Source organism: Saccopteryx leptura, chromosome 5, assembly GCF_036850995.1.
Source record: "Saccopteryx leptura isolate mSacLep1 chromosome 5, mSacLep1_pri_phased_curated, whole genome shotgun sequence".
Classification (NCBI taxonomy): Eukaryota; Metazoa; Chordata; class Mammalia; order Chiroptera; family Emballonuridae; genus Saccopteryx; species Saccopteryx leptura.
This window is the reverse complement of record NC_089507.1, coordinates 68213698-68239359: the sequence shown is the minus strand read 5'-3', so window position 1 is coordinate 68239359 and position 25662 is coordinate 68213698. Positions and strand designations below refer to the sequence as shown.

Sequence of the window (25662 nt, the reverse complement as noted above, 5' to 3'; positions counted from 1 at the left end):
GGAAGGTAGGAGGGGGAAGTGTCAATGTAAAAAAAAAAAATACGATGAGTATAAAAAAACGTCAAAACAAAAACAAATGTATGAAATGCAGAATTTACAAATATGTAGTTTGGGTTAGTTAATTATGTTCTTACTTATTAAGTTTTGTGAATCCTGCCAAAGATTCTGTATCAGATCTTGCCATCTGGTGAAATGGTTTTCCTACCAACTCCGCAATGGTTTGTGATGGACTCCCGTCCATGTTAACAATGGCATTTTTCCGATGAGGATAGAGAGAGGCCTGACTGAGATCGTGGTATGATTTACTCATCCCTCTAGGCTTTTCCTCCCATGAAGCTCTGTCACTCTTCTCTTTTGCACTTTTTTGCAATGGCTGGTAAAGCGACAGCTCTGAGCAGGACAGCCTCTTCAGAATCTCAGCTTGAACTGACAGAGGTCGAACGGCAAGTTTGTTCAGGGTGCTGCTGGCCAGACTGCCAGTGCTGACTGCTCGTCCCATATTAAATCCTCTAACGGACTCTGCTTGGAGATTCAGGCTCCTAAACGAAGCTCTCTCTACAAGGAAATAGGATTGCTTTACACGATGGAAACACTGCAGTATCTTTATGAGAAGAGTTACTTTAATAAATAAAATAAAGCATGCGTTTTTTAATTGTTTTGATCACCAGCATAAATAGAAAGCTTTCAAAGTGTGGCAATCAAAGGTTTTTACAAAGGAGGTTGGAAAATCTTGGTTTTCATACCATCTCTCCATCCTTGCAGCTTTCTCAAATCCAGGGCCTGGTCAGCATTTCCTACTTCATCTAATGAGTCCCTTGGATCCAATAATGTTTGGGCCCCAGGCTTGCTGACCCCAAATTCCCAATTATGGGTCTCAGAAATGAGAATGACGTTTGACAGAGAAATTTTCAACCCTAGTCGAGTGTCTGTTAAAACACCAGCAAACAAGGATAGGGAGAGGGAAAACTGACCCTGAACAGGTCATGTGGTGAGACTGGGACTAAGAAAGAAGCTGCCCAGAGGAAAAGTTCTTGATTATTACATTGTCTTTTTTTTTTCTTTCCAATCTTGAAATACATTTAAGAGAAAGGAGAAAGAGAGAGAAAGGGGGAGGAGCAGGAAGCATCAACTTTCATATGTGTCTTGACCAGGCAAGACTGGGGTTTCAAACCAGCGACCTCAGCGTTCCAGGTCGATGCTTTATCCACTGTACCACCACAGGTCAGGTGATTATTACATTTTTTTAAGTTTTTGGCTGATTGTAGTGATAGTTGCACAACTCTGTGAATATACTAAAAACCACTGAATTGTACATTTTAAGTAATGGATAAAAGTTGATTTTTCATGATTTAACTGAGGCACAAGAGTCATGGGAGAATCAAATATTACTGGTCTTCTCTCTTGGTTTCTGTTAACATGATCAAGGAGCTGGTGTTCTCTTCATGCTTAAATTCCTTTCTTCTAAATATAATCTAAAGGCTCCATATTTAGAGGCTAAATTTAGAGATACCTTAAAACAAGTGCTTGGCTATGGTATTTTGAAGAACCAATGTCATGGAAGTATTAGAATATTTGAGGCTATTAACAAAAGCATTGCAACACAGATGTTTTGCATGAAAATCCCTTCATGTAAATAAAGGAGCAGGAGCACAGAATTTTAAATGGTTTAGTTGTTCATGCATTAGAAATCCACATCACAAGGCATCCCATTTGCCACCCCCATGTAAAGTACCAACCATGTGGCAATCTGAGGAATATCGCTTGACCATTATGCAAAACAGCCATGAAACTTCCTTTAAAAAAGAAAATGTCAACTGTTTCTGACTTAGATCTTTAGACTGTTTCATTATCTTCTAATTCACAGGAAGATTAATAATATTTTGTCTCAGGTGTAAACAGATAGGAAAACATTGAAGGTTTGTAATATTCATGAATCAAGATGAAGTTTAAATAAATATTGCTCACTGTCATCTGGAAAATTCAACATTCTTTCTCTGAAGAACTGTACACCAAGTTAAAACACGATCATAGTAATAATAAAAACAGACTTTTTTGTTTAAAAATTCCCAGAATGATCTTCAGCCTAAAACACAGAGTTTTTATTAGGGCAGATAGCATTATTTCTATTTTCTTTTAGTTTGTGAATAGACTTTAATAAAAGACGCAAAGCTGAGTCTTACAGATTCAATTACCAAGAAATACCTTTACATCGTTTCTCAGCCTTTTGGCTAAGATCAAATGTGGTACCAGGAAATACCTTTATATCCAATAGATTCTTCACCCCTAAGGAAAATATAGACCAAACTTTGGCAGAAATAGGGACAGTCAGTTCAGTTTAGGATATATCTCTTTTGTAAATATCAGGGATTATTCTATCCAAATCTACTCAGAGCCTGCTCCTGGGTAAGACTTAAAATACTGCATTATTTATGGGGTGGGATCATAAACACCTGGTCCATTCTACTGCTTTACACTTGGAAAGAACTGAAACATAGCCAGGATGGGATAAAACATTAGAATGAGCCTACATCCTAATACTAATGTTTCAAACTTGAATTCAAAAGTTTGCTAGTTCCACACAGTCTGCACTCCACACTTCCTAATATGTATACTTAAAGTTACTGATTTTCTTTTTATAATTTGATTGATTTGAGAGAGAGAAAAGGAGAGAGAGAGAGAAAGAGAGAGAGAGAGACAGACAGACAGAAACATCTGTCTGTTCCTATATGTGCCCTGACCAGGTCTCTAACCTGCAACCTCTGTGTACTGGCACAGTGCTCTAACCAACCCAGCTATCTGGCCAGGGCTACACTTCCTAATCTTCGTGTTGCTGTTCAGTCCCTTTTACCGTTTTGTAATTCTTTATATGTCCACTTAACTGTATGCCCTTTTGAGAGAAGAACTTCAGTTATTTCAGTTCTCCTATAGCACCTAGCATGGTATCTTATAAGCAGTAAGTGCTCAATAAATGGTTATTAATCTTAACTTAATTACATGCAGATTAGTTTTCTGGAAGATCAGCACAATAAAAGGAGTACTGGATTAGAACTGAACGAGATCGAGGTTCCAGCCTTATTGAACCTCCAACTCTAAGGTTAGGTAAGACACCATCTTCTCTGAAACTGCTCATCACTAAAATTCTGAACTTATGGCCTCTAGGGTTCTTTCTAGCACCAAAATTCTATGGCTCTAAAGAAGAAACATATATTTGTTAGCCCTTCAACATCCTCTAAGTAACATTAGTTATTTTCACTTGTCTAGTACAGATAGTTAAGCTATTTCTAAGCCAATTCTAACCAGAAAATAATTCCTTTGAAAGTTTAACAAAATCTGGGGGAGGGGGGGATGTAAATAGCACCATCTTAAAGTACTAATAAAGTACTTTCACATATGAAAGTTCTGAAAGTTCAAGGAACCACCGCTGTTGTGTTCCTTGGACAAACCTGTGAGATACAGCAAGCATTCCCACCTCATGCATGAAGAAACCGAGACTCCAAAAAGTCAGTTATTTCCCAAAGGTCATACATACTACTCCTACTGTTATTAGCAGTACTGGTGGTAAAACAATGCTGATGCTGGTCATGATAGTAATGAGGATTTATTCAATATTTGCACTACGCCAGGCACTTTTAAAGTGCTTTATAATATCTTCATCTTCAGAACAACCTTATGTCAGTATTATCATTCTGACAATTATTTCACAGATGATGAACTAAAGCAGAGAGTTTAAGTAGCCTCCAAGATTCAGAACTTACAAGTAATAGAGTGAGGTTTGAACTCTGGCATCTGGCTCCATAGTTCATGATCTTAACTACATTGTTAAGATTACACTATATTGTTCTTCAGTATAAGAAACACTGAGTATCAGTTTGTCTTCTGACTCTTTTTTACTACAGTGCGCTATATCACATCAATAATGATGGAACCTTCAATTGTACAATTCTGCTTGGTGCGGAACAGAATATGAGTCCAAGAAGAAAAACTGATAGCCCTAGTAAGTTTGATATTTCACTATCGAATGTGTAAGAGCATACAAATTTAGCAGAGTGAGGCAGGGAAAGAAAAGGAGTGAGGTTATAGCAGTAGCTATCATATTTTAGCATGCATAATCATCATTACCGAGGAAAGACTGTTAAAATACAGATTCTAGGGACCCAATGCTCAAAGATTAGGATCCACCACGTTTCAGGTAGGTTTCTGGAATCTTCATTTTTAATAAGTCCCTACTATCTTGCTTTTGAAAGACTGAGAAACATCTATTCTCAGATTGCCATGACTTCATTCTGATTCCACAGGGAATATATATTTTTGTAAGATTTCAGGATGTGAGAAAGTTCAGATAAAGAATTCATAAAGCTCTGTTGCACAAGGTCATGAGTAGTTAGTCCATTAAAAGTTTTAAACAAAGTCTTCAGAGTGTTTAAGCTGAAGTCTATAACAATATACTATGCAGAACTAGATTTTGCATAACTTTAATTTCTACATGTGGTCTTGTAAAATAACCTTTAAATATTTTGGTTCTAAGATATTCTTTCCGAGCTGAATTAGTTTCTTCTGCTGGCTCCTTTTCACAAGAAACTGAAACCACTTTCCTGACCATTTATATTGGGTACTGTGGTTATTCATCCCAGTCTCAGAACAGGGTTATTCATCCCAAGTAAAACAGGTGAGAAATGTGCCACCCCCAAAACTATTACATTATGTAACTTCACCATGCATGGAGAATACTCCCTACCCCCTGCCTTGCTTCCCATATTCTTTCCCTCATCTGGAAAGCTTTTCCATTTATCTTTAAGCTATTTTATTTCTGTCCTTCAAACTTCCAATTCAAGTACCACCACTCAAGTACCCTCATCTCTAATACCCCATTCCTCTTGTAGTGATCATAGAGTCTGTACAATATAATCTGTTATTCAAACTTTGAACTTCTGTTTTGTATTATTTATTGTTTCATGTATATTAGTCTTACCTTCCCAAATAGTGTTTAAGTTTACTATGGGAAGAGAATAAAAATAATAAATATTTAAAAATAAAAAAAACTTTTTAAATATTTACATCAGCTAGGGTAGCCTAATGATAAGCACAAAGTGGACATTAGAATGGGTATTCCCTAATGGATCTTGGGTGCTGTTTCTAAAATGAGTATGAAGTTAAAATCTCAGCTTCATTCATGACACCTTTATAAACCTGACTTAGGTTTAACATCGGTATACCTTGTAATTTTCATCTTAAACAGGGAAGTTCTTTTAAAATTTGTGGCACAAACCATGCATACACCTGGCATTGTTTATCATAGTTTGCTTCTCCTTACCAATATCTTGAGCATCCTGGTTGCTCTGCCTTGCTCTCATCTGCAGCTGGAACTTATGCTGGGAAGAGCAGAGGTGCAGCAGGTAGTGGCACACCTTACTGTTGTCTGTCTGGAAGGCATGTTTTATCCCATCGGATGTATTCTGCAATGTGATTTTCTTCTTCTACAATATTAATCAGGGGAATTAGTAATTAGGATATTTTGCTATCACTTTATTACATGACCAGATTCTGTAAACAAATATTATTATGTACATACTATTTTTATTTCACATTATTAGGCATGAGTATTCCTTGACCTACATTTAATAAAAGCATAGAAAATATAAACCTGCCTGACCAGGAGGTTGCGCAGTGAATAGAGCGTCATACTGGGATGCAGAGGACCCAGGTTTGAAACCACAAGGTCGCTGGCTTGAGCATGAGCTCATCCAGCTTGAGCGCGGGTTCACTAGCTTAAGTGAGGGGTTGCGGGCTTAAGCTCAAAGTTGCTAGCTTGAGCAGGGGGTCACTCATTCTGCTGTAACCCCCAGTCAAGGCACATATGAGAAAGCAATCAATGAACAACTAAGGTGCCATGATGAACACTTGATGCTTCTCTCCCTTCCTGCCTGTCTCTTCCAATATTTCCCTTTCTGTCTGTCTCTGTCACACACACACACAAAGAAAATATAAACCTGTATTATTAAAATTCAGAAAATAAATAAAACTAATATTATTTGCCACTTTCAAAAATTATCAGACTATATACCAGCTATCAGCAAGGAAAAGTTTCCTTTACTGAGATTATTCAGTTTACTGCAATGCTCACAAACACTAAAACTAATTGAAAAAGATAGTATAAGAAATATTGCTCTGTTCTGTTGGCTAAAGAAAATGAAGTTTGTCTGGCTTGTGGTTGCACAGTGGATAGAACATTGATCTGAAATGCTGAGGTCGCCAGTTTGTACTCCTGAGCTTGCCCGGTCAAGGCACATACAACAAGCAATCAATGAACAGCTAAAGTGAAGCAACTATGAGTCGATACTTCTTGCTTCTCCCTCCCCCTATAAAACTAATAAATAAAATCTTAAAAAAAATGAAGTTCAACAAAAATTGATTTATTAATATATAATAAGAGCTGTGATTTGATCAAGAAGAATCCTGGTAGTATGAAGCCTGCAATAAAGTTCGCAGGAAATTAAGAGAAAATTTTTGATCGGAGAGGTACTGGATAACAAAACTGGGCTGAAAAATGAACAAATCAGTATTTAGAAATAGTAATTTATACCAAATTCAGGGAAAGAAGAAAAACCACAAATTAATCGCATTTCCCTGATGTTTCTTTCTTTCTTTATTTTTCTTTTTGAGAGAGAAAGGCAGAGAGAGAGAGAGAAACATCGAGCTGCTCCTGTATGTGCCCTGATCGAGGACTTGATGTTTCTTTTTTTTCCCTTCTTTTCCAAGTGAGAAGAAGGGAGATAGACTCCCACATGCACCCTAACCAGGATTCACCTGGCAACCCCATCTGGGCCCGGTGTGCTGCCCATCTGGGCCCATGTTCACAACTGAGCTGTTTTTAGAACCTGAGGTGGAGGATCCATGAAGCCATTTTCAGTACCTGGGGCTGATGAATGTGAACGAATTGACCCATGGCTGCAGGAGTGAAAAGGAGAGAGAGAGAGAGAGAGAGAGAGAGAAGGGGCAGGGGGAGGGGTAGAGAAGCAGACGGTCACTTCTCCTGTTTGCTCTGACTGGGAATTGAACCCGGGACATCCACGTGCCAGGCCAATGGTATACCATGGAGTCAACCAGCCACGGCTAACCTGATGTTTCTTGAAAAACAATCTCTTTTGTGTAAGAGGGTATCCCAAAATGTTACGACCTATGTGATGAGGTTTGAAGGTGATCTGTGAGCCCTAAAAGAGTAGCATTCAATATGCTGAAATCTAAGACTAATGTCCTTGGAGAAGTGCTTTAGTCCAGTTAGAGTCTACACTACACTCTTTGTTAAAAAGGGAAACCAGCATGTAAAAGAGAAGAGTTAAAGACACAGTACAACCAAACCAGTATCTTGACTATTAGCCGTATATCAAGTAACTCTTCAAGTAGTTGGAAATACTTTTCCTAACGTTCCATTTAACCACTGTCAAATCCCAAGGCTGTTGTCCTACACAGCTATAAAGCCATACAGGTTTGAAATAAATTACAAGAGTAATTGAGTCTGAGTGTTAACCAATGAACTGGACAAAAAATGTGCTCAAGAGAATTCAGTTTTGAGAGGAAAAGGAAAGAAAAGGGTGACGTTTCCATCTTCCCAGAGGCTATTAAAAAAAAAAAAGCTCAAAGCCCTGGCCGGTTGGCTCAGCAGTAGAGCATCAGCCTGGCATGTGTAAGACCCAGGTTTGATTTCCTGGTCAGGGCACACAGGAGAAGTGACCATCTGCCCTCCCCTCCCCACCATCTCTTCCAGTCTTGCAGCCATGGCTCGAATGATTTGAGCAAAGTTGGATCCAGGCACTGTGGATGGCTCCATGGCCTTACCTCAGGTGCCAAATAGCTCAGTTGCTTAGCAACAGAGCAGCGGCCCAGACAGGCAGAGCATCACCTGATAGAGGTTTGCAGGGTGGATTCCAGTCAGGGCACATGTGGGAGTTTGTCTTTGCCTCCCTGCCTCTCAACATAATAATTTACATGGGAATGTGGCCACTGGAGAGCTTTAAAAATAAGCTAATTAGTTCTATTAATGGTAGGGCTGGTGTGTTAGCGTGGCAAATGACAGCAAGCTGAATGCTGAATGACTATTTGATTTACCTTTTAAAAAGGTGTCCAAATTAGATTTGTGTTTAATTAGTCTAGGGTTCCCTCCAGATACTTGCTCTGCTAGCATTTCCACTGGGGAAAGTAAGTTAAATCCAAGTATGTTTCTAGTCTTGACAATCCTGGGAAGATGGGGATGGTCTGGGCTTCACTGAGAGAACATATTATCTGGTGATCTTAGTGGTGCCTCTGAGTTTCAGAGGACACCAATCAACTAACCATTAGGTCTACAACTGATTTCACGTGTTTCTACATTGAAGATTATCCAGAGTCAGTTGGGACCTTCATATTGATATTTTTATAAACATTATTCTGGTGAGACCATATTTCAGCTCAAATATAAACGAAAGATATCAGTACTTCCTGAATATCATTAAGAAAGTAAATAACTGAAAATAGTTTTGATTAACCTCTGGGGTGTGCCTATTGCATTTCAACGTTCAGATACTCCAACTATGTTTATAGTTATAATCAAAATATTCCTTTATAGCTTACTATCTTTCACAATCATGATTTTCTAAAAATCACTTTTCTAACTTTATGTCTATACAGAGTATACACTAAAACTTAAAACTGCAGAAAATTCTGGTATTAGTTCATAAAATCCAAAAATCTCTGGACCACTAAGACTCAAATTCAGCATTTGCAAAGGACCGATTATTGAGCAAGACAGTTTCCTGTGGTTAAGATAGTTACCTATCGTAAACACACGAAAGGGGTTTCTTTAGTGAGACGTTGCTACTCTAGAACAAGTTGTGAATTAACAGAAGTAAACTAGGTTGTAATTTAACTAAAGTTAATTGAGCATATAACCAGCTAGGAATGTACAATATTTCTTTGAAAAATCACCTCTTAAGAAAACCAAAAACAAAGAAACCTCAATTATTCACCCTACAGCTAAGAAAGAAGAGCAAAAACGTATTAAGACATATTAGCTCTACTGAATGATAGACAGGGTTTAAAGTTTACTTAAGTAAAGTCAATTAATTAATATGTTACATTTGAAATTGACAGCACCTGTTTTAAAATATCACCAAACAGGGTTAAATTGGACATACCGAAAAAGAAATCTTCTTGGTTTCCCTCCATGGAAAGCGAAGGACCAATGTGCGAACTCCATTGTGAACCTCAAACACAAGGACACCTTTAGAGCAGACCCCTAGTAATATTCCAGTTTGTGACTTTTTCTCAGGGTGTACCCGGTGAAAATGAACTCCATATTCTGTCAGTCTTTCGCAGACCTGTTGGAACAATACCACAGACTTTGCTAAAAGGTGATATAAAGATACAGAACTTGTACCAATATAGATAAATATAGAAAGGCTAGTCTTTCCAATAAATGTTACTGGAACTGAATATGCACATGCTAAGAAAATGAATCCCAACCCTTACTTCACCTGATATATAAAAATTAACCCCAGGCCCTGGCGGGTCGGCTCAGCGGTAGAGCGTCGGCCTGGCGTGCGGGGACCCGGGTTCGATTCCCGGCCAGGGCACATAGGAGAAGTGCCCATTTGCTTCTCCACCCCCCCCTCCTTCCTCTCTGTCTCTCTCTTCCCCTCCTGCAGCCAAGGCTCCATTGGAGCAAAGATGGCCCAGGCGCTGGGGATGGCTCCTTGGCCTCTGCCCCAGGCGCTAGAGTGGCTCTGGTCGCGACAGAGCGACACCCCCTGGTGGGCAGAGCATCGCCCCCTGGTGGGCAGAGCATTGCCCCTGGTGGGCGTGCCGGGTGGATCCCGGTCGGGCGCATGTCTGTCTCTCCCCGATTCCAGCTTCAGAAAAATACAAAAAAAAAAAAAATTAACCCCAAATTAACAACAGATCTAAATATAAGAGCTAAAACTATAAAATGTAGAAAATCTCTGTCACTGTGGGTTAGATAAAGACTTTTTCAGATGAACCATAAAAAGCCTGAAGCATGGAACCCATAGCCAGATAGATGTGGGTTCAAATAATAGTTTTGTCCCACAAAACAGCCACTGACTTTGGGAACATTACATTTCCTCTTTGAGTCTCAGTTCTCTTTTTTACAAAATGAGGATTAAATTACCATGGATTTAGTCAGGACTTAATAAAATAAGATAATGCATATTATCATTTATTTGGATCTTGCTTACACTGAAAAAGATACAAAGCTTATTATTATTTGTAATTTTGCATGCTTACCTTTAGAAATTCAAACTCTGTCTCTTTTTCAGAAGCTCCTGCATAGGTATTATGCAATTTGGGTAACTCTTCTTTAACATAGGATAAATCAAGTTTCTCCATCACTCTGGGAGGCAAATAATGCTCCAGTCTAAAATAAGAAACACCATGAACCTAGAAAGGAGAATGCTTTTGTAAGTAATTCTATTTCTCTTCTTCCACTTATCTTAAAAGTTCTTGCCTCGACCAAGAGATAAGGCACATTTATCAATAGTTAGATCTCTCTTTGAGTGAGTTTCAGAGAAAATGCATTGGTCTTTTTTATTCAGTGAGACTGAAGGACTGAATTAATTGACAAACTTGAGAAGAGACTGACAATCAAGGTCCAAATGTCACTATAGTTAGGGTTAATGTTGTTAGTTAAGGACGCTGCTTGAGAGGCACAGTCTCCTACCCCTTGCTTCCTTAGATCCACTATAGTCTAGAGCAGGGGTAGTCAACCTTTTTATACCTACTGCCCACTTTGTATCTTTGTTAGTAGTAAAATTTCCTAACCGCCCACCGGTTCCACAGTAATGGTGGCTTATAAAGTAGGGAAGTAACTTTACTTTATAAAATTTATAAAGCAGAGTTACAGCAAGTTAAAGCATATAATAATAATTAATTACCAAGTACTTTATGTCGGATTTTCGCTAAGTTTGGCAGAATAAATCTTTATAAAACAACTTACTATAGTTAAATCTATCTTTTTATTTATACTTTGGTTGCTCTGCTACCACTCACCATGAAAGCTGGAATGCCTACTAGTGGGCGGTAGGGACCAGGTTGACTACCACTGGTCTAGATCACTTCACCTTGAACATCTGTTCACCACACAGTGAGCTCTAGTTTCCCAGCACGTCACTGCATGGATCCATGTAGAAAGTAGAAGACCCTTTTGATCCAGATTTGACTGGTAACCCTATGTCTAGTATCTATCAGTTAGAAACTGGGAAAAGGAAGGGTAAGGTGCTATGTATCCCAAAACTCTGAAGGAGAGAAGGATGGAAGAATGAATGAATGGCTGGCAGGCAGGCAGGCAGGAAGGAAGGAAGGAAGGAAGGAAGGAAGGAAGGAAGGAAGGAAGGAGAAAGAGAAAGAAAAAGAAAGGGAGGGGTAGAGGGAAAAGGAAGGGAAGGGGAAGGGAAGGGGAAGGGAAGGGGAAAGGAAGGGGAAGGGGAAAGGAAGGGGAAAGGAAGGGGAAGGGAAGGGAAGGAAGAAAGACCTGCGCATTGGGTAAAGCACTGACCTGGAATTCTGAGGTCGCTGGTTTGAAACCCCAGGCTTGCCTGATCAAGACACATATGGGAGTTGATGCTTCCTGCTCCTCCCCCCATTCTATCTCTTTCCTCTCTCTCCCTCCCCTCTCTCTAATAAAAATGAGTAAATAAAAAAAATTTAAAGAAAAAAGACAAAATCCCACATTGTATGATTTTATATAACTGATGCATATCAATTTGTAAGTACCAAACTAGCCTTAAAAATCTCTAGATCTAAACAGCAAGCACTTCAAACACATCCAGTCTTTACGCTGAGGATAAAAACACCAATGCAAAAGTGGTCCTGGAGAACAAAATAAGTCCCACCTCTGGTTGGTAATCTCCATACTCAGCCTGGAGAGCCAAGGAGGCCAACAATAAAGAAGTCTCATCATCACAGTGCATCTTCTCTTCCAAGATATCTTTCCGAAGCTGAAGATAATACTGATGACAGGTCAGAGTATGTCTGGAAAATAAATATAAACACAAGACTAGGCTTGATCCTCAACCTTGGAGTAATTTTTATTACTAAAAGATAAGTTTGTTTATTATTAAGTTTTTAAACCACAATAATTTAATTCATTTTGAAGGAATTATTTCCTTTATGATAAAGAACATATTATTATAGATCAGATCAAATAATTTAGTATCAGTAAACTAATGGGTCAAAAGCCCAGGGGTCAAAAGAGAAAAATGGAAACTCTTGTGTACTCACTGTATCAGACTAACATCATCCATAAAAAATTTAATTCGGAAAAACAAAGTAAAATTAACAGCGGTTTTGTTCTTTTTCTTTGGTTCTTCTTTCCATCCCTCTGGAGCCACTTTGGTTAATTTTAAATCAGAACCAACAAAGAAATATTCATTATCTAAAACAGAGGAAGAAAACATTCAGATATAATAAAAACACCTCCATGTTTTCTTTCAATTTCTTCTTTTTTGTCAGACTTGCACAAAATACTTTCACAGGGGAATAAAATAAGATTATGAAGTACGACAGGAAGCTCTGAGGCACTGAATATGGATGGGAGGCAATCAGGTCAGTCTTTTAAGAATGAAGGGCCTGAAGACAGACAGACCTAGATTCAACTACTGGCCACATCATTTACTATCCGTGTGACTATGAATAAATTTTACCTTTCTAGCTATCGATTTTCTTGTCTGCGAAATGAGGATAGTGCTATTTTCTGAAATTCCTCCTTTATAAGGCTGTTGTAGGGACAAAATGGCATAATGGATATAAAACACTTGGTAAAATATATGGTACATGATAAGCATTCATAAATATTAGTTATTATTTATTATTATTGAGCTACCAGCTGAAATCTAGGAAGAACAATAATCATTTATTTTTATTTAATTAATTTATTTATGTATACCAACATTTTATCTTTTTTTATTTTTAAATTTTATTTAGAAAATTAACAGGGTGACATTGATCAATAAGAGTACACAGGTTTCAGGCAAACATTTCTGTAGCATAACATAACTGTTGATTATGTTATATAATCATCACCCAAAGTCAAATCATTTTCTGCCACCTTATATTTGTCCCTCTTTACTCTTCCCCACCCCTCCCAAACCCCCTACATCCTCTTCCCCCTCGGAACCACTTCACTTTTATCCATGTCCATGAGTCTGTTTTATGTTCCACCTATGTGAGACATCATACAATTCTTAATTTTTTCTGATTTACTTATTTCACTCAGTATAATGTTCTCAAGGTCCATCCATGTTCTCGTAAATGTCACTATGTCATCATTTCTTATGGCTGAGTAGTATTCCATTGTATTGTACCACTCTTCTTTATCCAATCCTCTATCGAGGGACACTTTGGTTGTTTCTATGTCTTGGCCACTCTGAATAATGCTGCTATGAGTGTGGGGATGTATGTGTCTTTATGTACCAGTCTTGTTGGTAATAGCCAATCTAACAGGTGTGCGCTGGTACCTCATTGTAGTCTTGATTTGTATTTCTCAAATAGCTAGTGAAGATGAGCATCTTTTCATATATCTGTTGGCCATTTGTATGTATTCTTGGGAGAAGTGTCTGTTCAGTTCCTCTGCTCATTTTTTTAATTGGATCTCATGCTTGTTTGTTGCTGAGCTTTGTGAGTTCTTTATATATTTTGGATATTAACCCATTATTGGAGCTGTTGTTTGCAAATATCATCTCCCACTTAGTTTGCTGCCTACTTGTTTTGTTGTCATTTTCTTTTGCTGTGCAGAAGCTTTTTAGTTTGATACAGTCATTTACTTTTGTTTTTCCTTCCCTTGTCTTTGGGGTCAAATTCATAAATTGTTCTATATGGCCAAGGTCCATGAATTTAGTAGCTATGTTTTCTTCTATGTAATTTATTGTTTTGGATCTTATACTTAGGTCTTTGATTCATTTTGTATTGATTTTTGTGCAGGGGGACAAACTCTAGTCAAGTTTCATTTTCTTGCATGTGGCTTTCCAATTTTCTCAGTAGCATTTATTAAAGAAGCTTTCTTTTCTTCATTGTGTGTTTTGGCTCCTTTCTCAAAGATGATTTGTCCATATATATGTGGTCTTACTTCTGGGCTCTCAATTCTGTTCCATTGGTCAGTATGTCTGTTTTTCTGCCAATACCATGCAGTTTTGATTATCATGACTCTATAGTATAATCTGAAGTCAGGCAGTGTGATGATACCTTTGGTTTCATTCTTTTTCCTCAAGATTCTTTTGTCTCAAGTGCTAGAATGGCTCCAGTTGCAATGAAGCAAAGCCCCAGATGAGCAGAGCATCACCCCCTGGTGGGATTGCTGGGTATATCCCGGTTGGGTGCATGCAGGAGTCTGTCTCTCTGCCTCCCCGCTTCTCACTTCAGAAAAAAAAAAATGATACTGGAATTTTGATGTGGACTGCATAAATTTGTACATTGCTTTGGACAACATGGCCATTTTAACTAGGTTTATTCTTCCAATCCATGAACATGGAATATTTTTCCATTTCATTGTGTCTTTTTCGACTTCTTACAATAATGTTTTGTAGTTTTCAGTAAATATGTCCTTCACATCTTTTAAGTTTATTCCTAGCTATTTTTTTTATGTTGTTGTTGTTGCAACTATAAAAGGAATTGTTTTTTGTTTTAGTTCATTTTCCAATGTTTGATCATTGGCATATAAGCAAGCAGTGGGCTTTTGTATATTGATTTTCTATTTTGTGACTTTACAGTATTGGTTTATTGTTTCTAATATTTTTTTTGGTGGAGTCTTCGGGGTTTTCTATATACAGCAGGGGTAGTCAACCTTTTTATACCTACCACCCACTTTTGTATCTCTGTTAGTAGTAAAATTTTCTAACTGCCTACCAGTTCCACAGTAATGGTGATTTGTAAAGTAGGGAAGTAACTTTACTTTATAAAATTTATAAAGCAGAGTTACAGCAAGTTAAAGCATATAATAATAATTACTTACCAAGCACTTTATGTCAGATTTTCACTAAGTTTGGCAGAATAAATCTTTATAAAACAACTTCCTATAGTTAAATCTATCCTTTTATTTATACTTTAGTTGCTCTGCTACCACCCACCATGAAAGCTGGAACACCCACTAGTGGGCAGTAGGGACCAGATTGACCCTCACTGATTTACAAGATCATGTCATCTGCCAAAGTGATGTGATACCTTTACTTCTTTCCCGAAATGGATGACTTTTATTTTCTCTTGTATATGTTGAATAATAGTGAAGAGAGTGGGTAGCCTTTTCTTGTACCTGATTTTAGAAGAAAAGCCTTTCTTTTTCACCATCTTTTATATTAGCTAATGGTTTTTCATATATGGTCTTTATTGAGTGTTTTAAACATAAAGGGATGTTGTATCTTATTGAATGGTTTATTTAGATTTTCCACTTCTTCATGACTCAGTCTAGGAAGATTGTATAGTTCTAGGAATTTATCCATTTTCTCTAGGTTATTGAATTTGGCGGCATATAATCTTTCATATTCTACTATGACCCTTAGTATATCTATGATTTCTGTGGTAATATCTTCTGTTTCATTTCAAATTTTGTTTATATGATCCCTTCCTCTTTTTTCCTTGATGAGTTTAGCCAGTGGTTTGTCAATTTTATTGATCTTTTCTTTTTTTTTTTTTTTAAATAAATTTTTATTTGAATGGGGTGACATCAATAAATCAGGGTACATACATTCAAAGAAAACATTTCCAGGTTATCTTGTCATTTAGTTCTGTTGCATACCCATCACCCGAAGTGAGAGCATCCTCCGCCACCCTCCATCCAGTTCTCTCTGTACCCCTCCCCCTCCCCCTCTCCCTCCTTCCCTCCCCCCACCTCCCCATAGCCACCACACTCCTGTCCATGCCTCTTAGTCTCTCTTTTATGTCCCACCAATGTATGGAATCTTGCAGTTCCTGTTTTTTTCTGATTCGCTTATTTCACCCCGCACAATGCTACCAAGACTCCACCATTCCTCTATAAGTGATCCAATGTCACCATTTCTCCTAGCTGAATAATATAACATGGTGTATATGTGCCCCATCTTCTTCATCCAGTCCTCTATTTTTTTTTTACAGTGATTAAAAGCCTTTAAGCAAACTCTTGGCCAATACAGCAAGAATCCCTAAAAGAGTAGTGTCCTTAACATGTTCCCCAAGTCCAGGTTGGCCCCATCACCATGCCAAATCCCTGAAAAATGCAACCCAACCACAGTTCAGTCTGTTAGGAGCTGTCACAGGGAGCAGGAGTCCAGGAAAGTTCCCCACAGGAAAAGTCCGCATGGCACTGGAATTGTTGTCACCATTCTATATTTTGCAGCTCATGTCCAAGTCCCAATGACCGCTGCTTCTAGCTGGTAATGATTCATTTATTGATCTTTTCAAAGAACCAGATCTTTGATGTATTAATTTTTTCTAGTTTTTTTTTTCTATTTCATTTAGTTCTGCACTAATTTTTACTATTTCCTTTCTTCTGCTAACTTTGGGTTGCCTTTATTCTTCTTTTCATAGTTCCTTAAGGTGGATGTTAGGTTGTTTACTTGGGATCTCTCATTTCTTGATATAAGGCTTTAATGATATAAACTTCCCTCTTATTACTGCTTTCACTGCATCCCAGAAATTTTGATGTGTTGTGTTGTCATTTTCATTTGTTTGTATATATCTTTTCTCTACTTTTATTTCTTCTTTGACCCAGTCATTTTTCAGAAGTATGTGGTTTGATTTCCACATTTTTGTGGGTTTCTTTACTTCCTTTTTATAGTTAAATTTAAATTTCAAAGCCTTGTTATCAGAAAATATGCTTGGTATAATTTCAATCTTCCTGAATTTATTGATGTTAGTTTTGTGGCACAACATATGATCTATCCATGAGAATGTTCCATGCCCAGTGGAGAAGAGTGTACACTCTGACATTTTGGGATGAAATGTCCCATAAATGTCTATTATGTCCATTTGTTCTAGAGCAGTGGTAGTCAACCTGATCTCTACCGCCCACTAGTGGGTGTTCCAGCTTTCATGGTGGGCGGTAGCGGAGCAACCAAAGTATAAATAAAAAGATAGATTTAACTATAGTAAGTTGTTTTATAAAGATTTACTCTGCCAAACAGTGAAAATCTGACATAAAGTACTTGGTAAATAATTATTATTATATGCTTTAACTTGCTATAACTCCACTTTATAAATTTTATAAAGTAAAGTTACTTCTCTATTTTATAAATCACTATTACTGTGGAACCGGTGGGTGGTTAGAAAATTTTACTACTAACAGAGATACAAAAGTGGGTGGTAGGTATAAAAAGGTTGACTACCCCTGGTCTAGAGTGTCATTGAAGGCTGGTATTTCTATACTGATTTTCTGTTTGGATGATCTATCTAAAGCCATCAATGGTGTGCTGAAATCTCCAAGTATGACTATGTTTTTGTCTGCTTCTATTTTTAGATCAGTTAGTAGATCTCATATATTTTGGTGCTTTGTAGTTTGGTGCATATATATTAAGAAGTATTATGTCTCTTGATACAATGTCCCCTTTTTCATTATGAAATGTTCGTCTTTGTCTCTGGTTACCTTTGTTGTCTTGAAGTCAGCATTGTCAGATATGACTATGGCTACACCTGCTTTTCTTTTACATTATTAACTTGGAGAATCATTTTCCAATCTTTCATTTTGAATCCACTCTTGTCCTTGCAGCTTAGATGTGTCTCTTGAAGGCAGCATATGGTTGGGTTTTGCTTTTTTTTTTTTTTTTTTTTTTTTGACAGAGACAGAGAGAGAATCAGAGAGAGGGATAGATAGGGACAGACATGCAGGAAGGGAAAGAGATGAGAAGCATCAATTTTTCATTGTGGCACTTTAGTTGTTCATTGATTGCTTTTTCATATGTGCCTTGACTGTGGGGCTACAGCAGACCGAGTAAGTCCTTGCTCAAGCCAGTGATCTTGGGTCCAAGCTGGTGAGCTTAATTCTAACCAGATGAACCTGTGCTCAACTGGAGACTTCGGGGTCTCAAACCTGGGTCCTCAGCATCCCAGACGCTCTATCCACTGGGCCACCGCCTGGTCAAGCAGGTTTTGCTTTTTGATACAATTTGCTACTTTGTGCCTTCTATTGGTGAGTTCATCCATTGTCATTTAGGTAAGTACTGACACTTGAAGATTTCCTATAGCCATTTTGTTTTGTTTTCTAGTAGCTCTGTGTCTTGTTTGATTCCTCTCTCCTGTGTTTCTGCCAGTTGTTTTTGTTTGGTGGTAATCCATATTTCTTTCCCTGTTTCTTCTTTTTTAACCTGTTCGTTTTAGTAGCCTTGTTTTTTTTATTTTTTATTTTTCTGAAGTTGGAAACGGGGCGGCAGTCAGACAGACTCCTGCATGTGCCCGACCAGGATCCACCTGGCATGCCCACCAGGGGGCAATGCTCTGCCCATCTGGGACATTGCTCTGTCGCAACCAGAGCCATTCTAGCGCCTGAGGCAGAGGCCATGGAGCCATCCTCAGCGCCCGGGCCAACTTTGCTCCAATGGAGCCTTGGCTGAGGGAGGGGAAGAGAGAGACAGAGAGGAAGGAGAGGGGGAGGGGTGGAGAAGCAGATGGGCGCCTCTCCTGTGTGCCCTGGCCAGGAATCAAACCCAGACTCCTGCATGCCAGGCTGACGCTCTACCACTGAGCCACCTGGCTTGGGCCTTAGTAGCTTTTTTGTGTGTGGTTACCATTAGGTTATTAAGATAAAAATGTTCATATGTACAAGAATCTTTTGTCTTATGAGTGCTTCTGCACTCCATTCTCCTTTGTTCCTGCAATTCTTCACTGATTCTTTCCTCTACCTGGCTTGATCTATTAGTTAAACTTGCTACCTCAGTCTTCAGTTCATGTATTGAGTTCTTCATCTCTGTTTATGAAGTTTCAATCTCTTTGGTAAAGTATTCATTTTGTTCATTAATTTGTTCTCTGGGCTCATTAAGTTGCCTATTGGTGTCTTCTTCCATCTTGTTGAGTATTTCCAGAACCTCAATTTTGAATTCTCTATCATTTAACTCCAAGGTTTCCATGTGTTTGAGATTTTTTTTCTGGAGATTTTTCATTTTCTTTCTGAACTACATCTTTGTCTTGTGTAGCAAGGTATTTGATTTCTCCCATTAGACCGTTTGGTTTGTGAATCTTTCAGGCATGCTTGTGAGCCCACATGGGATTCCTTTGCTGTGTTATAGTTGTTCAATTTGTTGAAATTACAAGGGCAGAGATCAGGAGTATCACTCACATTGCCATTACTCTGATGTCATCCCTAATTTTATTTTTTAATGTCATCATTTAAGTATTATTGCCTACCTCCAAATAAGAGATTATTCAGTAAAATCTGACTTATCTTTAATGGTTAAGAAATTAGATGTTTTATAAATAGAAATTCTAAATAACTATCATTATTTAGATAGTATTACCTATTTACTGTAAAATTATAATTAATAAAGTGATAGAACATCAGTAGGCATTAACTGAATATTTGTTGATTGACTCTACAAAACAAACTATTAATTTTTAAGAATAGAATTCCATAAACTAAATTGAAGGAAATATTTCTCTTATGACAAAGATGACATTATCCTGATCTTGTAGGGTTTTCAGGATGATTTGATCCTTCAGTTATAACTTATGGTTATAACTTCAGTTATAACTTTCTGGTCTAAGCTTTCTAAGTTAAATTTTGAGGTAAATAGGAATCTAAAATACTAAAGAGTAATTTAAAAATCTAATGATTTAAAGAGATTTATTAAAACCCAACTCCAAAAAGCTTCTTATTGCTCTGGAAATTCTCATTGAGAAACAGGGAGAATTGAGACCATTGTAGTTGTGAAAGTCAGAGTTCAGTGGACGGAATGCTGGAAAAATATTTGAAATGACTTATTTTCAGTCATTAACTGACAACATTTTGAAAAACACAGTGTATATTTTAGGGTAGTAGGCTAAAGAAGTTGATGAGAAGATTCAGAAATAGGGGCCTGTTATATATTCAATTCATATTAGCAGGATACTAAATTATAGAGCACATATGCAGGCAATTGACATATATAATGGTCCCCAAAATATAACAATTAAGATTTATTTTTATAAAGTCAAAGCTTAAAGAAATATCTTCATGGTCAATGCAGAATATGCAAAAAGATACTATTACTAAAATAGTGCACCTTATTACAAGAAGGTTTCTAACTCCTACTTGTCCAATGCTGAGTGCTCATATAGTTACTATTTCTCAAAACAAGGTTGGACATAAACAGGTATAGGAAGTCAATCTGTTGCCAAGTTTTCATTTGTCTTCTGAATTTAAAGTGTTTTGGTACCTTTGAGGGTAGCTAATGCAAACAAATGGTGTTCCACTAAGCCAATATGGGCCACGACCATATCAAATACATCTTTACATATTGTTTTGGTATCACAAGTCAGTTCCAGTCTCTGCCCATTCAGAAGCATTACATTTACTTTTCTTCGGTTATCTTCATTCTTCCCTTTTTTGGTCTACAATTAAAAAAAAAAAAAGAAGGCATTTATTAGATTTTGTAAGAATTTCAACTGATTTTTTTTAAATTATGGATAAAATTATTTTCTACAGACACAAATTGGTTTGATTACTTACAAGAATAGACCGTGGCAAATCCAAAGATATAAAAGGTTCAATGGTCATTTTCACAAACTCAGGGCCAAAGAAATTCTGCAAATCACATAAAGTAAAATTAATAGTTTTTACAACTTATTCTACCTCTTTCCTTGAAAGGAAATAATGTAATAAAAATAACCTACATGTGAAGCCCCTTGATTAGAACTAGGTTACCTGAAACAAATGCAGAAATTTAAATAAAGTACAGTGACATTTATCAAGGATGAGAATGGAAGGTGCCTTCCATTAAGTGTGAACAGAAGTTTGTCCTCAGCTCTGTTTCCTAACAGTGATGTCAAATGTAAAATCTTGTTTTGTACCAGGGGTCGGGAACCTATGGCTTGCGAGCCAGATGTGGCTCTTTTGATGGCTGCATCTGGCTTGCAGACAAATCTTTAATAAAAAAAAATAATAACATTAAAAATATAAAACATTCTCATGTATTACAATCTATTCATTTCCTACCGTTCATGTTCATGGTTGTGGGTGGCTGGAGCCAATCACAGCTGTCCTCCAGGACAACACTAAATTTTTATTGGATAATGCGTAATGTACATGGGTCGTTGTATGGCTCTCATGGAATTACATTTTAAAATATGTGGCGTTCATGGCTCTCTCAGCCAAAAAGGTTCCCGATCCGTTTTACAAGTTTTTTACTTTTTGGACCCTAGAATGACTCAATACTCTTGAAAAAGAAAAAAAAAAAAAGAAACCCAATAGTAGTCTTAATTGCTGAAGTAAGTAACAGAGTTATCAAAAGCTCATTGAGGATGTGGTTTAATATTGATAATATGTGAAGTGACTGAACAGAATCTCACTGTTTTAGAGTGATACTCAATTTGTCTTAAAACAAGTCATAATTAAAAAACAAAATATATAAAATATTGTGACTGTAAAATATACATTTTATGATTTTGTGATTACAAAATATACATATTCATCTGTAATCATGTTCTTGGAACCCTGTGACACTGTATTCTTTTATCCTAAATAGTGACAAGTAGAGATAATATAAGTATCATAGTCTCTGCCCCCCACTGCTGCTTCAAGTAAGAAAATAGTATCTCTGGAGCTGGTGGGCTCTGGGGGACTCAAGAGTGGCAGAAAGTGGAGTCCTCACACTTCATTCAGTGCTTCTCAATCTACTGTTTCCCTCAACCTCCTGTATATCCAAGGGTTTCTGCCAAGAGGGAAGAACTGGTTGAGGAGATGACTTGAAACAATGTCACCTCAATACATTCAATTAAAAAAAAAAGACTCCAGGTGGGAACAGGATCAGAATAAATGGAAAAATTATGCCCAAATGGGCAAAAAGTAAAAAAAAAGCAAAGCTAATCTGGAGGCCAAAGGCAGGTGATGTGTGGGTTTCAACTAACAGGTTTTACACTTTTATTAGTTTCTTCTTTGCATTTGCCTGTATAGCTCATTCGGTTGCTTGATGTGGGAATTCTACACAATTAACTGTGTGTGGAACATGTGACAGATACCATTTAAATAAAAGTTTAACATTAAGGGCTTGTTTAAAATAATCAACAAACCAATAGGATATATTTTAAATAAGAACAGAAATAGAATAGGAAAAATCAGAATGGTCCCACACAGGAAACAGAGAATCTAATGCAGATCAACTAAGGCAACAGAGTATGAACTAGTTAAAATGTATCTGCACCAAGAGTAATATAGAAAAAAATTAACTGAAAGTTTATGTTCTGGGAAAGGACATTAATTCAACTGTGAAACTGTTTTTCCCAATACTAGTACTCTTCCTCAGCCTCCAAAACATACTCTTCCTTCGCTTTTCAGAAAACAATAACAAAAAACCCACACCACTATGTGACCCTCTAATGACCTGTAGTTCTCTAGTCATTGATAAAGCATGGCTGTGATAAAGTGTCTCTGGAACAGCCAGACACTGGCTGCCTGGTAAGAAAGCACAGGTTATAGTGAGATGACACATACTAGTGGCATGCTGTAAAGGTATAGATTATCATTTATGAATAGTTAATAAGCCAAAGTTATGCATTAATTCTATGATTTAGAAAAAAGATCTGCATGTATGTGTGCTTTTTATGCTTTATATGTGGCTAATTATTAGAAGCCCATGCTATTTAGTATGATATGAGGATATAATAGTTGGAGTTCACATGACTATAAAGTAAATTATTGCCATAATTCTGAGAATAGTATTCTTCTGACTCAACCCTGAAAGTCTATCTCTGACTTTCTTGGTTTGTGAGATAATAAATTTATTAATATTAAAAAACAGTTCACAGAGCCTGGCTGGTTAGCTCAGTGGTAGAGTGTTGACCAGCATATGGATGTCCTGGGTTCAATTCCCAATCAGGGCACACAGGAGAGGCGATCATCTGCTTCTCCCTCTCCTCCCAAATTCCCTCTTCTCTCTCTGTCTTCCTCTCCCACAACCATGTCTTGATTGATTCAAGCATATTGGCCCAGGGCACTGAGGATGGTTCTGTTGAGCCTTCGCCTCAGTGCTAAAAATAGCTCGGTTACGAGCATGGCTCCAGATGGGCCCCAGAAGGTTGCTGGGTGGATCCCAGTTGGGGTGTATGCAGGAGTCTATCTCCCCCCCTCTCACTTACATTAAAAAAACAACCACCAAAAAACAAAAGAAAGTTTGCATTACTGAAAAAAGCCAGGTGACTTTAAAGATCACACATATACTTTAAAAATATACAATAAAAATACTCTAAACCCATCTAATATTATTTTTAAAATAAAATGATAAAAAACAGCTAAATATTTATTTTAATACCAGTAAGTTATTTTTTTTAACACTTTTGAAAACTAACATGAGATTTCAATTTCATCTACAGGTAACTTTAGGATACCTGTAGATTATTTATAAATTCTTTGCATAACATTTTCCTGTGAGATTAAGTGCAGATGCAAAAATTGGAGAATCAACTTACCCTCAGTTTTCTTTGGGTCATAGCTGTTTCTAGGGCCATTTCTCTTAAAGGATCCCTGGTGATGTCAAGCATGGAAGCTTTAATTGTGTCTCCTGGATACAGGCTCAACCGAGACTGTCTAAGGGCCATTCTAGCTTGGAGCTGCATCATTTCTTCCTCTTGCCGTTTTAGCATGATCTCTTGATTAATTAAGTTGCCTTCAAGGGGTGTTTCATATTGTCTGTTATATAGAAGAGAGGAGAAAAATAAGAATGGGGAAGAAAACAATTATTTTAAGTCTAATCAAGGAAAAACATGTTAAATAAAAAATCAATAATTTATGAAGCAATCAATAATTTAAACAAATTTTACTTTTATCATCTCAGAAAAACCGTTGCAGTAACATTTCCATTCTACTTGTAATGTATTGATACAATATGCTGTCCACACTTTTAGTGGGTAGGTCTATTTCATCCACCTCTTTTCTGAACATTCAACATCCTATTAAAACTGCTTCTGCTGCAGTTCTCTCATATTGGGGCTGTTTTATTCTGATAGTCCTGAACTAGTGGGCCTGAAGGTGGGATTGAGTTTCCCCTTAATACTTATTTCAGCTTCCAGATGATTGCTGTCCCTTGTCCAATAGTCCCCAGCATCCCTGAAGCACATGCTATGAAATCACACCATTCACTGCTCTGCTATGCTCCAGACATCTATTGTCCTATTGGCCAACTCCCTCCTTATTCATTAATGATTTAAATGCTTGACTCAGTCTTTCTTCCCATCTACTTCTGCATCATACATGGTGGGGCTGTACATACAGACTGATGGGTCCTCTGACAGTGCCTCCTCCGCTGCAGCTGACAATCTACTCCTACGGTCATGCTGGTATCCACAATAACTACACCACCTCTCAAATTTCTTATTTCTATCCTCCAATACCCTCCCCCTATATAATATCTTTTTTTTCCTAGCTCAATTCCTATAGTAGTTTTCTTCAAATAATTCATTGACTCTATCAGGAATTTTAACCCATCGAGTCTACCACTTTCTCTCTGGCTGCTATTCCTCTCTTGCCCTTACATTGCTTAAAACCTAAGGCTGACCTACCATTATGATCATTCCTGAACTCTCATGAAACTGCAGAACCAGGTTGACTGACCTCACTTGGCTCTCAAGTACTCCTGGCTACTCATTTTCTTAGAGAACTAATTTATATCATCTTCTTTTCCTTTTCTTTTCAAAGCTCCATATTCTCTTCTTCTTCCTCTCTCTGATGACTTTTCCTCACTTTTTTTGGTGAAAAAGAAGCAATCAGTAAATAACTTCCTTATCCTTATACCATCAAACTTTCCAAATCTACATATATATGTTCCGTCTTCTTTTCTGTTATAATGGATGGGTGTTCTGCACTTACATAGGGTCCAAACCTCCACTGTGCCTGGGACTGCACCCCTTTCCCTTCTCCTGCAGTTATCCTCTCACATGCGTCAACAGTCTGGTAAACTAGGTTATTTTTCTCATTAGTGTAAAAATACATGCTACACTATTTCCTACACAGAATAAAATATCCTCCTTTGGGTCCACATCCTCTTTTAGACTATCCCATTTTCCTGCTGTTATTTAGAGTAAATATATTCAAAATTGTCATTTTAATTTTATCTCGTCCTGGCCAGTGGCACAGTGCATAGAGCATTGTCCTGGAGTACCAAGGGTGCTGGCTCAACCCCGAGGCTGCCAGTTCGAGTCAGGGTAAGGGCATATATGAGAAGCGATCAACTGGTGCACAAATAAGTGGAACAAGTTGATGCTTCCCTCTATCTTTCTTTCTCTCCTCCTTTCTCCCCATATTTCCTTTCTTCTCTCTCAAAACCAATGGGTGAAAAAAAAAGGAAAAGGAAAAAAAATTATCTCTATCTCCCACTTTCTTGGACTCTGACCAATACTTTTAGTCCTTATTACTCCACCAAAACTGGTTACAAAAATGACTGTCATCTATGTTACCAAAGCTAAAGGAAGAATTATATCAATTTTAGTTTTCTTTATCTTTAAGCACCATATGCCATAGTTGCTCAATCCTTC

General features: G+C 37.5%; 1 protein-coding gene across 5 annotated transcripts in view; it reads right to left on the bottom strand.

Annotated features, from left to right (window-relative positions):
- Positions 1-25662, bottom strand: part of PTPN13 (protein tyrosine phosphatase non-receptor type 13) — a 213712-nt gene that overhangs the window by 68132 nt on the left and 119918 nt on the right. For 3 of the 5 annotated variants that reach the window (XM_066387091.1, XM_066387092.1, XM_066387094.1), the window contains 9 exons: positions 23602-23821; positions 20648-20722; positions 20355-20529; positions 12268-12421; positions 11880-12018; positions 10276-10428; positions 9168-9350; positions 5312-5474; positions 135-555 (listed from right to left, as the gene is read on the bottom strand). In XM_066387091.1, coding sequence (XP_066243188.1) covers positions 135-555; positions 5312-5474; positions 9168-9350; positions 10276-10428; positions 11880-12018; positions 12268-12421; positions 20355-20529; positions 20648-20722; positions 23602-23821 — 1683 coding nt within the window. The remainder of the gene's footprint in view (positions 1-134; positions 556-5311; positions 5475-9167; positions 9351-10275; positions 10429-11879; positions 12019-12267; positions 12422-20354; positions 20530-20647; positions 20723-23601; positions 23822-25662) is intronic. The other 2 variants (XM_066387093.1, XM_066387095.1) reach the window with 1 other exon arrangement.